Source organism: Hippoglossus hippoglossus, chromosome 7, assembly GCF_009819705.1.
Source record: "Hippoglossus hippoglossus isolate fHipHip1 chromosome 7, fHipHip1.pri, whole genome shotgun sequence".
Classification (NCBI taxonomy): Eukaryota; Metazoa; Chordata; class Actinopteri; order Pleuronectiformes; family Pleuronectidae; genus Hippoglossus; species Hippoglossus hippoglossus.
The window spans coordinates 16,233,474-16,246,051 of NC_047157.1; the positions used below are offsets into that span (position 1 = coordinate 16,233,474).

At 40.7% G+C, this 12,578-nt stretch overlaps 1 protein-coding gene across 1 annotated transcript in view; it reads right to left on the reverse strand.

Moving 5' to 3' along the window:
• Positions 1–363: 363 nt before the first annotated feature.
• The window catches only part of LOC117764945 (chemokine-like protein TAFA-3), a 78,036-nt gene continuing 65,821 nt past the window's right edge, over positions 364–12,578 (reverse strand). Inside the window, exons 3-5 of the mRNA XM_034591118.1 lie at positions 10,222–10,371; positions 5,004–5,128; positions 364–1,056 (exon numbers count right to left, since the gene is read on the reverse strand). Coding sequence (XP_034447009.1) covers positions 1,045–1,056; positions 5,004–5,128; positions 10,222–10,371 — 287 coding nt within the window. The 3' untranslated portion in view covers positions 364–1,044. The remainder of the gene's footprint in view (positions 1,057–5,003; positions 5,129–10,221; positions 10,372–12,578) is intronic.

Consider the following 12,578-nt stretch of genomic DNA (forward strand, 5'->3'; position numbering starts at 1 on the left):
AATGCACAGTATATAATGTGTGATGCACTGTGAGTGGAGTGTGGAGCACTTAAAAAACAACCCTTAATTTAACCTGAATCTTCACAAAAGAAAATTTTGTGAGGCTGAGGCAAAATTGAGAGACATATCTTTTCCTTTGAAAGGTTTTATTCATTTCGTATAATACTGACACATGTACTCAATAGCGGTTAACAGGCGTTTAAAAACACAGATATTAAAACCATTAGAGCATCAATTTATCTTTAGCCCCATTGATTCCATGAACCATTTTTACACGTTTACATGTTTCAATATACCGTAACATCTACTTGGTATTAGTCTAACCTCACCCCTGAAAGGATTTTTTACTCTGTTGTCAAAAAAACAAAAGAAAATAGACGACTGCTAAACTGTCTCCCCCATTTTAAAAAATGGCGTGTGGTGAGCAACAAACTATTCAAGATAAAACATGTTCATGGAGGTGAAATCGGAAAAAGAAAAAGGTTCAGTTTCAGGTCTGAGAAACAATTTGACAGCATCAAGTGTGTTGTATGTGGCACAATTCAATTTAAATATGTCAACCGGATTAAATGATACCGCCATTCTGGATCCACTCCCTTATTTTTGTAGTATACAGGATAGCGGTCTAAAAACCAGTTCCCCTTCATTCATTCCCAGTATGCATATGGAACACAACTAAGCCATAGAAGAGAGATGAAGACTACAGGTTGTTGTAAAGAAAGTCGTTTTTTTGTCATCTAATCCAGTGCGTGGTTTAGGTCATAGTTCACTTTGTCGAAGTTTGTAGTTGCAGTAAAGGATTGTGGGTAATGTAGTCCTCTGCATTTACAGACCAAGGACACTCAGTTGTGTTAAAGGTGACGGTATCCAGTGTTTAGAGTCCTGTCTCTTCAGCCGCCATTTCTCGGGATATCCTCAGCAAAATAAAACAATTACTGGTTCTTCATTGAAGTCCATCTGAGTGTGTTTCCTTACCACTGGTCCATTGTGCTGTGTCAGTATCTCCACCACCATTTTCTCCTTCTCGTTTTGAGACGTGTGAGACTATCGGGTCACCTGAAATGGGGAGAACAGAAGTAGGTCACTGAAAATAGCCCACGAAAGAAGTGAGGATACAGCCTGTAACGGTAAAGGTCACAGAGCAGAGTACGAGGCCGGTGCTGCTTGTACATGTCAACTGGAGGTTTGGAATAATGCACTGTGGAGCTGCGCCGCCCATTGTTTGGGAAATTATCTGAAGTTATTCTTGCTGGTGGAGCACCGACAACGTGGCTAGCGCGGCCTCTTTCTCCTCTGGCAAGAGACTAAGCAAGACACAGCTTGAATCGTGGAAGTAAGCCCACAATACCTCACTCCCAGCGCCTGGCCCGCTGCCATGTCATTTCGTCTGTTTGTCGAGACGGCTGCTCTAATCACATGGCCTCTTTATCTCGTTGGTCCCTCTTTCCATTTTCTTTGCTCGCACACTCACTCTTGGTTTGTATCAAACCATTAGGAGACTTTTTCTACCAGCCAACGACCGAACAGACACAAATTGCTGTATAACTGCCAGTGCTTGGGCCTGTAATAGGCCAGACTCTCCATGACAGCTTTTCTGTTTTCCTGCATGCCCCTCTCTCTCGCTGTCATTGTGTTTCTCTGTGACTTCCCCCTCTTCGGCCCCCAAAACATGCTGTCCCTCCTGTATGTTCCTCTTGAGGGAGTGAGCTTTTTGTCCAACCCAGGTGCCAGCTAACAAAGTGTGAAGGCCAGCCATCACTGAGAGAGCTCAGAGGAGCGTTTCCTCCGAGCTGGCAGCTGCTCTACTGTATCTGCTCTCAATAGGCTCCAGGCCACCCTTCCTGGGCCCGCTCCCACCGCCTTCAGGCATCTACTCCTGTGGCTGATCAAAGAGTCTGCAGGCGTTTATTGTCATGCCAGTTCACTGTGCGCGCACAATGCTACGTCTCTGTGCCTGCTATATGCTTGAAGGTGCTACTTCAAAATCCCTTCAGGTTTATGTCGGCTTGACTGTTCAAATATGCCTGCAAGTGGCGGTTTTGTGCCCAATTAGAAAGTGGATTTAGGTATTTAGATATCAATTTACAAGAGCACAGAAGCAGTGTTTAGATGTCATCTCCATGGGCCCACAAGTGACACATTTGCTGTTTATTTTACTATCTACACTAATGGCTGCTCTTTTGGCCCCAAGGCAGAGGTCCCCCTCTCTCTTACATCTCACAGACTCTTTATGTCTCACAAAACAATGACAGAAAATACAAAATTAAATGATTTGAACAGGATTTTCTAGGTTTTTACAGTTTGTATTGTTTCATAAAGGATAAAAGTGCTTGCAGAATATTTTGCCTTAAGAGGTTTACGTTGTTTGCAGACTGCCACATCTGTTTAGTGTTGATGTGAGCGAACTGCATAGGAAGTAAATTACATGTGTGACTGTCATCGACTTGTCATTTGTTTGTTAATATGTGTAGATGACTGCAGGTCTTTACACACACCCAGACACACACACACACACACACATACACATACACATACACACCCTTGCTTTCCTGTGTATGACAGCTCAGTGGCCTGGCAGCCCAGCCGTGTCTGTCTGCTCATCCATATGATATTATTTGGCATTGATCGAGCTGTCTTCTATCCCTTCCCTCTCTCCTCCCTCTGCCCTCCTCCTCTCCTCCTCTCCTTTGCTCCCAGCCAGAAATGGAGGGAAGGGTAGAGAGTGCCAAACCCTCTTTTGTGGTCTCGCCTGCTCTGTCTTCTGTGTATAAAAATAAGCTCTTCATCAGCTGACCAGTTCCAGCATTTTGGTTTTTAAAGTGTTATTCTTTTAACACCTCTGCCTTCAACCTTTCTTCTCCACTTTCTACTTGTTACTTGTTGTTTTCTTTCTCATCCATCTCCACCTGCCTCTTTCTTCTGCTGCTCTTCATATGTGTGTGTGTGTGTGTGTGTGTGTGTGTGTGTGTGTGTGTGTGTGTGTGTGTGTGTGTGTGTGTGTGTGTGTGTGTCTGTGTGTGTGTGTGTGTGTGTGTGTGTCTGTGTGTGTGTGTGTGTGTGTGTGTGTTTTCATCTCGCTCTCTCTCTCTCATCCTCTTTCCCTCTCACCTCATCGTCAGTTTCAATTTACGAGCGGGTCTTAATGGGACTATAAGAGAACGTTCGATGCTATTGATCTGGATGCCTGCTCATCTTGACCTCAGCGTACCACATCAGAGGAGAGAAAAAACATCACTCTTTTCATCATCAGGCAAACACATCAGCTAACACGCTCAAATAGTGTAGACACACACACACACACACACACACACACACACACACACACACACACACACACACACACAACAGACACACACACAAGCACACGCAGATCATTGATCAAAGACCTGAATGCAAGAGACAGCAAATATTTGTGCTCTTTCAAGCTACGACAGAATCAGTGATAAAACGATGCCTGGCTCCTACTGGTTCGCTTTGATCATGTTTAGGAAATTATAAATGCACACTTTATAACTAAATGCAACAGATCTGATATATGCAGCAGCTTCTTAACAGCATTCACATATTCCGAAAATACATCATCCTCATACTTGATTACCCTCTTTCTTTAATTATGCCTATTACCTACTCTAAGACCACCCCGCCATTTTCTGCTCGTCTCTTTTCTCTTTTTTTTATTCCTCTGTAATGAGTGCTATAACTTGAAGAAGTTCAGTTACACTCACGAGCAGCTTAACACAATTTGAGCTGGGGCCCAGCACGACAGAGAAAGTCTTTCAGGGTGAGAATAAGAGGAGTTGCTGTTGAGAGGGAAAGAAGGAGAGAGTGTAACTTCAGGGGCGAGATCCACTTTGCTGGGTGAGAGGTGAGCAGAGGAAAACGTTGGGAAGGAATTCTTTATCAGCCATAGGTGATAAAGAATAGTGTTTTAGCGAAAGAGACAGCAGTAAAGAGAGAGGAGACCACGTGAGTTGAAAGCTTTTCTCATCCCTCTCTTTTTGCCCAAGGAGATGCACTCTCTATCTCCTTCGACCACGCCTACGATTAATTATTTAGGCAGAAAACAAAGGTCTGCACCCAGCCATGAATAATGGAAGGTGAGAAGGCAGGGAGAAGGATGGAGGTTAGAAACAGAAGCATACAGCCACAAGAGGTGAGTCTCGCACAGATATTCCCCCTCCTGTGACAGACAGTTCACAGGCTGCTCGGGTCAAGCCACCGAGGGGACGCCAACAGGTGCCGACGGAGGACGGAGGCCGAGCAGGAACGATTTATGATGTATATGCACACCTACACACACACACACACACATATAGACAGACAAATGGAGAGTGCCGGGAAAAATGTGGAGAAATTAAATGAACATGCACAAACCGCACATACAGTATTACGGGCGAATTGGAGCATAAAAACTATCCAAGGACAATTCCCACTCTAGTGTATCCAACGTGGTGAGTTGTTTTTGCATCGAGTCAGATGGCATGCCAGTCAAACCCAGGGAAGCAGGGCAAGTGGGAGTGAAGGGAAGTGTGATGTTCTCTCTCCCTCAATGTGTGTGTGTGTGTGTGTGTGTGTGTGTGTGTGTGTGTGTGTGTGTGTGTGTGTGTGTGTGTGTGTGTGTGTGTGTGTGTGTGTGTGTGTGTGTGCGCGTGTGCCTTGTTCCTGTTCCTGGCCTTATTTTTCTTCAGAGAATGTTTGATGTTAGATCCAAGATGGGGCGGGGGGGGGAGAAAGTAAAGAGAGAAATTGGGTGAGAAAAAGAATGATAGGGAGTGCAAAGGAGAAACAAATGAGGGTAGAAACTAATAAGAAGTGAGAGGACAGATGTATATAACAGGAGATACATGGAAGTGGGCCACTTTGTGGTTTTCTGACCGTGTGTGTGTGTGTGTGTATGCACGTATATATATATTTATATAAAAAGAGGGATGGGAAGAATTTGTGCAAGATAGAAGAGAGGGATATAGAAATATAAAAGATAGAAAGACTATGTGCACACCGACCTTTGTGGTCTTGACTTTGTTGCCTGTGCTGCAGCTCCATCCTGTGAGGTCTGGCAGAACCTTGCACTCCTCACTGTCCATACATGGATGCATCTGACACCACCACTTCTGGACTACAATGGAGGCTGGAGGAAGAGAGAGAGAGATAGAGATAGAGTTGTAGATATTTATTTTGGTTAAGACATGACTCAATGTTCCTGGGAATGTTTTCAATGGGTTCCCACATGTGCAAATTTGAAATTGATTTACAGGCAATCAGCTAAATATATTAAGTGCATTAATTTGTGTTCCCATCCAGTACCATTATGTTAATATTAGGGGTTGGATGATAAGATGATGTAATTAGAAGAACAACAGTCAAACTTCATATCAACAAATCTGACGTTTCTGTTTGTTTCATGTGTTTATTTGAGGAACATCAAAGTCACTCACATCTGATGTTTTCATCATATTTTCAGAAGTTTAAGTCACACGCTTCATCTGTGTCATCATCATTAATTCACATCTGTTACCATTGCACTGTGTTGCACTTTGTTTGATTCTGTCACCACACCAGCTTCTCCACAGCAGAAGTTTGTTTTTTAAAATCGCATTTTAAAGAGGGATTTAAAGGTAGTAAGAAATAAAGCATGTCTAATTTCAGCTGGTAAGTCATTCCAGAGTTTGGGGGCCCGTAGTGCAAAAGCAGGACAGTCTTTATTCACCAAAGTCTTAAAATTCATCAATAAAATCTTAAAATCCACGTGAAAACGAACAGGAATCAAATGCATTGAGGCGTACAATCTTTTTATGTGGCAACTGGCAACAATATTAAAACAGTCTTTTCAAAATATTAAGTATATATAATAATAATTATAAATAATTGTTTTGTAAAATTGTTGGTCTAAAAATGCCCAATTTTAAAATCCAGAATGCCTTCGTGTAACTAAAAAACCTTTAATACCGTATAGATCTAACTATCAAGATGTGGTTCACGAATCATTTACATTTTCTATTCAACCAAAATTAGCAAAACTGGGGCCAACACATGAAAGAGACATTTGAGATATGTTGTGATCTAAATGGTTTGAAACAGATCAAATCAAATGAAAAATACAATTGATTAAGTGCCTTTAGCAAATATCACAGAAAAACAGAAACTAGAAAATGATTATCATCAAAAAATAATAATAATACCCATTGCAGTAGAAGATGGTCGAAGACGTGTGCATATATTAAAAAAAAATAATTTGAATTTCATTTCCTTGTCGGCCACTCCAAAGACTGGGCGGTTTTTTTTTCAGTCAGTTGAAGGTAATTGGATGTGTAGCATGTAAGCATTTAAGTGACTGTCACTCCAACTTAGTAATGAAACACTTAATAAATAAAGAGCCATTTATCCAGTGACACATTCCCAGAGGATTAGTAGCACTCTCTGCACAGTCAAACTCAACAGCAGTAATTTCTCAGGAAGTATTTCAAAAGTAATAAATCAAAAGTATGAAAGGTATGTTAGTCATATTAAATTGTAAGTATACAGAGCCAAAAACAGACCTTCATCAAGTCATCATCACGTGGTCTGTCGGACAGCTCAGTGTATGTTGATGTATTGCCAGCAAAACATTTACGATTTCCATGGTTAATATCCCTTTGTCAAATACTGTAAACAGGGACATGAACACTTAAGTGTTATAACCTCCACCATGGAGGTCATGTTTTCATCTGCATTTGATTGTTAGTTAGCAGGATCATAAAACTTTCCATGGAATTTTGTGGAGGGTTGGGGCATGACCCAAAGAAGAACATGTTAAACACGGATACGGATAACATGATGAGATAGGGTGTTAGCTTTGGCTGAGGTATGTACTGTACTTTATTCTTTCCCAATACCGATTCCAATACCAGGATTTTGCAAATCGGCCGATACCGAGAACTGATATTAATTTAAATAGATTTATAAATCTTGGAAAATACAAAAAATTGCTTAAAACTGAAGTCTTGCATAGGGAACCTGTTGCTGTTTTACTTGCCAGCATGAAATATTACCAAATTGCTAACATTTTAGATAGCTGTGGCTAATGCTACACGACTGAAAATCACGTCATCTTCTTTGCCACTCTAAAAACAGTACTTGCCTGTGGCAGTGCAGGGCAACAGCTGTGAACGGCGAGGAAGGATTGATTAGTAGGAAAAGAAAATTGCAGTTATATCTGGGGGAAATTAATGTACTTTAATCACGTATTGGATTGTTAAATAGATTCACATACTCTCCAATGCCTGACTCAGCATTTTCGGCAGCATTGGAGGCATTTCTGATGCTGTAATCGGTATCGTAACATCTCTAATAAACTCACATTAAACCACAAACATGTAGTAATTCTGTGGAAGAGCAAAGAGAATCATCGGCACGTCTCGTTACTGTGTTTTCTTAGTTATATTTGTGGCAGTGTGTGCAAGTTAACTACTCAAAGTTTACTTTCTTATCTTTCCCCGTCTAAAACCTAAAAGTCAGGGTTGTGTGGTGTCAGTAGGTCGCATTAATTTCAAATGAAGACCAATTTGAACATGATTCCACTCAAAAGCATGAAACAACAGGGCTGCAGAGACTGCAGTCTGTGATTTCATCAAGCACCACTCGTCATAGCCGCAGGGGCTGCACAATACTGATTTTGTGTACACAGAAACAGTAGCCAGGGGGATTTTCCGGGTGGATGGGTAAATTCTGTAGCTTTGAATTGTCAGCACTGTTGCAAAACAAAGCCAAATAAACATTTGGGTATACAGAGTCAACCTTTCATTCATTGTCAACAAAGCAGCTCCAGAAAGAGAACACTTTCTGTAGATTATGTTTGTTATCATGAGTCAAGTTGGCAGAGTTTCATCCTATCATAACATTGACTGAAGTCTCAAATACAGAGTTATTTGCTGAACGGTGAAGCAACTGCTATTTTCACTGCTTAGGATCGTTCAGATTCCTGTTATATATCTTTACAATTTATTTGGGTTACGGCCAGAGTAGGCATTTCATTACTTTAAAATTGCTTGTGGGTGCAATAAAACATTGTGCCATCCATCATCTTTGTAACTCATCTGAATTTGTCACAAAAGTATAATGGACTGAGGCTGCATTTATAATTAATCAGGCTCCTGAAGTTAGCAGCAGGAAAGAGTGTTGGAGAGAAACACAGGCACAGACGGAGCACTGCTCCAGTATGTCTGTTTCTGTTTTACGCATAGTCAGTGTTGGTACAACGACACCTACTGTATGTTGGCCACCAACAGAGAAATATGTTCTGACATCATGTCTTCGCCGTTTGTATCATGGTTAACTTCATTCATATGTCAATTTTTATTTAACCCTTGTATTGTCGTCCCGTCTGACACGGGCTGGTTTGCCTGTTTGAAACGCATCAATTATCTGTGACATAGTCTGTTTACCTTTCATTTTGGAACGTATGGTCAATAGACCTAATTTAGATGGAATTATACCTATATTTGTGAAAAGCAAAAATTATAGATTATTTGACTCTACTCATGATCAGAGGAACATACATTGATTGATTATGTTTTAATGGCCGCACATGACACCCGTTGTCTTCCTGTCAAAATTCAGCTTCTAGAAAGTACAATAGTGGGACTCATTGCAACACCAGGTCAAATTTGACCTGAGAATATGTGTATGTGAGTATCGATTCTGTTTGGGAAGAGCGTATGGATTCATCTATGTTATTTTTATTGCAACTAGATGAAAGAACCCTTATTTAGATATTAAAAGATTTGGAAACAGGTGAAATTTGACCTGAGGAAAACAGGAAGGCTACATCTTTAGTAAAGAGAAGCATGTTTAAAATTGATGAACGTATGTTATATAGTACAATAATATACAGTATTTCATAAAGGAACTCCCATTTGTGAACATTACTGTATAAGGACAGGCCACTGAGAAACAATTATCTTTCAGTAAGTGACACTTAAGTGAAGGAATTGACCATTTGCAGCAAATGGCTTTGCTCTTCCATTGAACCCTCAAAGCATACAAACAGCAATGTGGTCTGTGCTGGGAGAACTAACCTCCCCACCCCCTATAACGAATTAGATATTACCCCAGGACCAGCAGCAGTTATCGTAAGCAGGAGGTTGGGGTGGTGGAAGGAGCGTATCAGCAGAATAAAGACTCAATTATGCTCCTTTTATGTAGGAACAGAGATATGTCTGTTTCAAACGGTGTAACCGCCCGTGCACATACTATGCGTCCTTTACGTTTGTATGGATTTTAGCCAATACATCCACTAGAGGTCAGCGCAGAGTCAAGAAAACAAATATGGCGACTGTATAGGAGGTTGTGATAATGTACCTCTCAAACAAAAAGCAAAAGCAGCTGTTTGTCCCTTTGCTCAGGTGAAGTAACATCATATAGACGCCTGTAATTTCTTCACAATTTGCAAGTTTCTCCTTGAATCCTTGGCTACACTGCCCCCCGACGATTTCTGCTTGTACTGCTCTGTTTCATCTGTTCCATTCGTATCTGTTAGCTTTCAGAAGACATCTACAAATAGGGTGGAAATTAACACAAAGTACGGACAGAAGGCTCCGTCCATTTCTGTAAACGTAACTGACATAAATAAGTCTCTTTTGACGGAGCAAAAAGTTAGAACAATACGATACACTGCAATACTGTGTGAATCAAAGCCAATCTGAAACAATCGAATTCTGCAATGACCCAGTGTTTTAACCTTTTAATTATACAATTGTTACTATAATACATTACTTCCTCTATTTTAATGCCAACCACTGATCAGACGCCCCAGATAATTAATGTATTTTCACCACCAAACCAACAGTAAACGTAGGCAGTCATGTACTGGATACTTCTTTAGCCAGTTCAACCTCATGATTTTAGTATTTTCACTAACACTGTGTGGTCCCACCTCCCTGTAAATAAAAAATTAGGAGTCGGGGCGAGTTAGAAGCAGCATTAAGAGCTAACTCGATCTAACTCGATCCTTAATCATCTTGCCCGAGTGTCGCCTGCTTTATTCAGCACATGTGGCCTACATACACCAGCACTGAGGTGTGTGGTGCCATCACATCTGATGATTTATGTTGCAGCTTCACATTCTGCCTCAATTAACACTGCGCTCTTCTAATTCACGGGAAAAATAACTGATCATTGTAGGCACATTAAAAACACCACACACTGTGGTTCTGAGTGTGGGACTGTGCAGCCAGTGATACATACCATCAACACAGGAGGGCATGGCACGAGTGGTGCCGGCGACCTGTCCAGGGAAACAGGAACATTTGACAGTCTGAGATCTCTCCTCAATCTTGTTCTTGTTGCAGCAGCGATGGGCAGCGATCACCTCACACGTCCCTGCCTTCACATGCACTGTGAAAGAGAGAGACACACAGACAGTTTAATACACGAGCCAGACAATGGCTAGACTCTTTGTACACTCTGCTTTAGTTTTTAATCAAACATGTATAATTCATTTCAAACATCGGTAACAGATAGACAGACATGTTGTTATTAGATAAGCTTTCTCCCTAAACTTCTTAATCACTGCCCTCATTATTTTGTTGTGATTCAGAAAGCTGTGTTGTGCTAATTGACAGATGTTTACACAGTTGAGAAAATAATCAGACATTTGTAAATGGGATTGAGAGTGAGGATGTGCTCTACCTGTGCCAGAGCCAGAAAAACACACACAAAAGCACACAATCGTAGTTCAGATTGATGCAGCTATGCAGGTTGTTGGAAGAGGACTGCCACTGTCAAAAGGCTGGGGCAAAAATACCACCCCTTAAATGTCAGTATGAGCATGATGTCACAGTAAACAATGAAGCAAAATCAGGCTTTTAGCAGATTGCTGCAATTATGTAAAACTAGAGATTTTAAGATACCGATACCAGAATTGGGCGTCAGCGAGTATGCTAATCTATGTACAGATCCGATACCACGTCCTTCAAGTATGTCATTTCCACCAAGATTAGACAAAAATGTTCTTTTGCCGAAAATCACTTGATTTTCGCCACTCCAAAACAGCACAACAGCTTTATTTTTAAAGTGGTAAAGAAGATGTAGAAGTAATATCCGGTAGTGTAGCGGTAGATAGAGCTAGCTAAAATTTGGCAATATTTCACACTGGAAAGTCCCACAAGTAAAACAATGATGTGTACCGTATTCAAGATTTCAGTTTCTAACTATTTAAATGTAGTAAAGCTGTGTATTTCTAGATTTCTTTCTTTCTGTTCTTTTCAGTTACGACTGTGACACTAGGTTGGTCGTCCTATGGCGTCCATTTTCTGTATGTATTTGTTTTTCTAAAGGTTTAACCTGAGCCAGACCAAGTACTTTTAAAACCAGAACTGTCAAATTAAGCATTTATGCATTTTGATGCTTGACTCATACTTTGATATATTCAAAGATAATTATGTACCTATGTAAAAATACATATTTTGGTTGACAGACGGTCACAAATATCGAGAATCTAGAAGTCTCTTTTTACTGGACAGCTGAACCACAGCTACTCCCGGTTACAAGTCTCTTAGCTCTGCTGCTAGACACAAATTGTTAATTGAAAGAGAGAATGTGAGAATGTTTGTATTAAAATATACGGACCTGATTGTACATATACAATAACAAGTGAGTATTGGCTGCAGTGCTAATGAAGGATAGATGTGGGAGGCTACTTCCCTTCTTCCTTAGCTACCACTTTGTGTTTGCCTCTTTACACACAGACTTCAAGCAAACAGCCTTGTGGTTAATTAACAAGTCCACCCCAAGCACAGAAGTCCCCTGAGTCAGCTGAGAGGGAACAAAGAAATCACTCTACTCTTGAAGATTTGCGATGTCAACACATGGCCCTTTCATACAAGCCTTTTATCAAATACATGAAAATGTCAAGGACAAACAATAAGCCCGTCAGGATCATAGTGTGCAAGGATACAGTGTGTGTGAACGTGTGTAAGCCTATGTTTGACAATGTTCATGTATATCATAGAATGTGTATTTGTTCATGTAAGTTTGTTCAGATATGCATCGAATCTGTGTGTTGTGTATGTTTGTGAGGGTTCATGTATGTTTAGGTTTGTCAAAGCCAAAGTCTAATCTGTGTGTTTTGGCTTTTCACGCAGTTGTTGGAAGTTACTGTCATTTCCATTACAAAAGAATCCGCCCACAATACAACAAAGGGTGCACACTGCATGGCAATGAAAACTTAAGCAGCAAACAATGAATTGGCTCCGCCTGAAGAGTATTTAAAAGTGAGACAAGCTGGATTGAAAGCCTGGTATGAATATGGTAAGGAGGCTAGCAGAGATTTGAAAAGTTCTTGAGTTGCTCCATTAATGAGGAAAAGACAAAGCAGCAATCCAGCAAAACCCAGTCCAATTAATATCTCAGTGAAAAGCCCATTGTAGTTTCTGATCCACTGTGTATCTGTCCCTCATCGTACTTTTATATCTTCTGATTTATGTTTTTTTTTCTCTGTTAGCAGTGGGGCCAAATAATGTTGACTGACTGTTCTGATCACATGTTCATCCATGTGATCTGGACAGATTGACATAACATTTTGTGGGAATAGATTTAGTCTC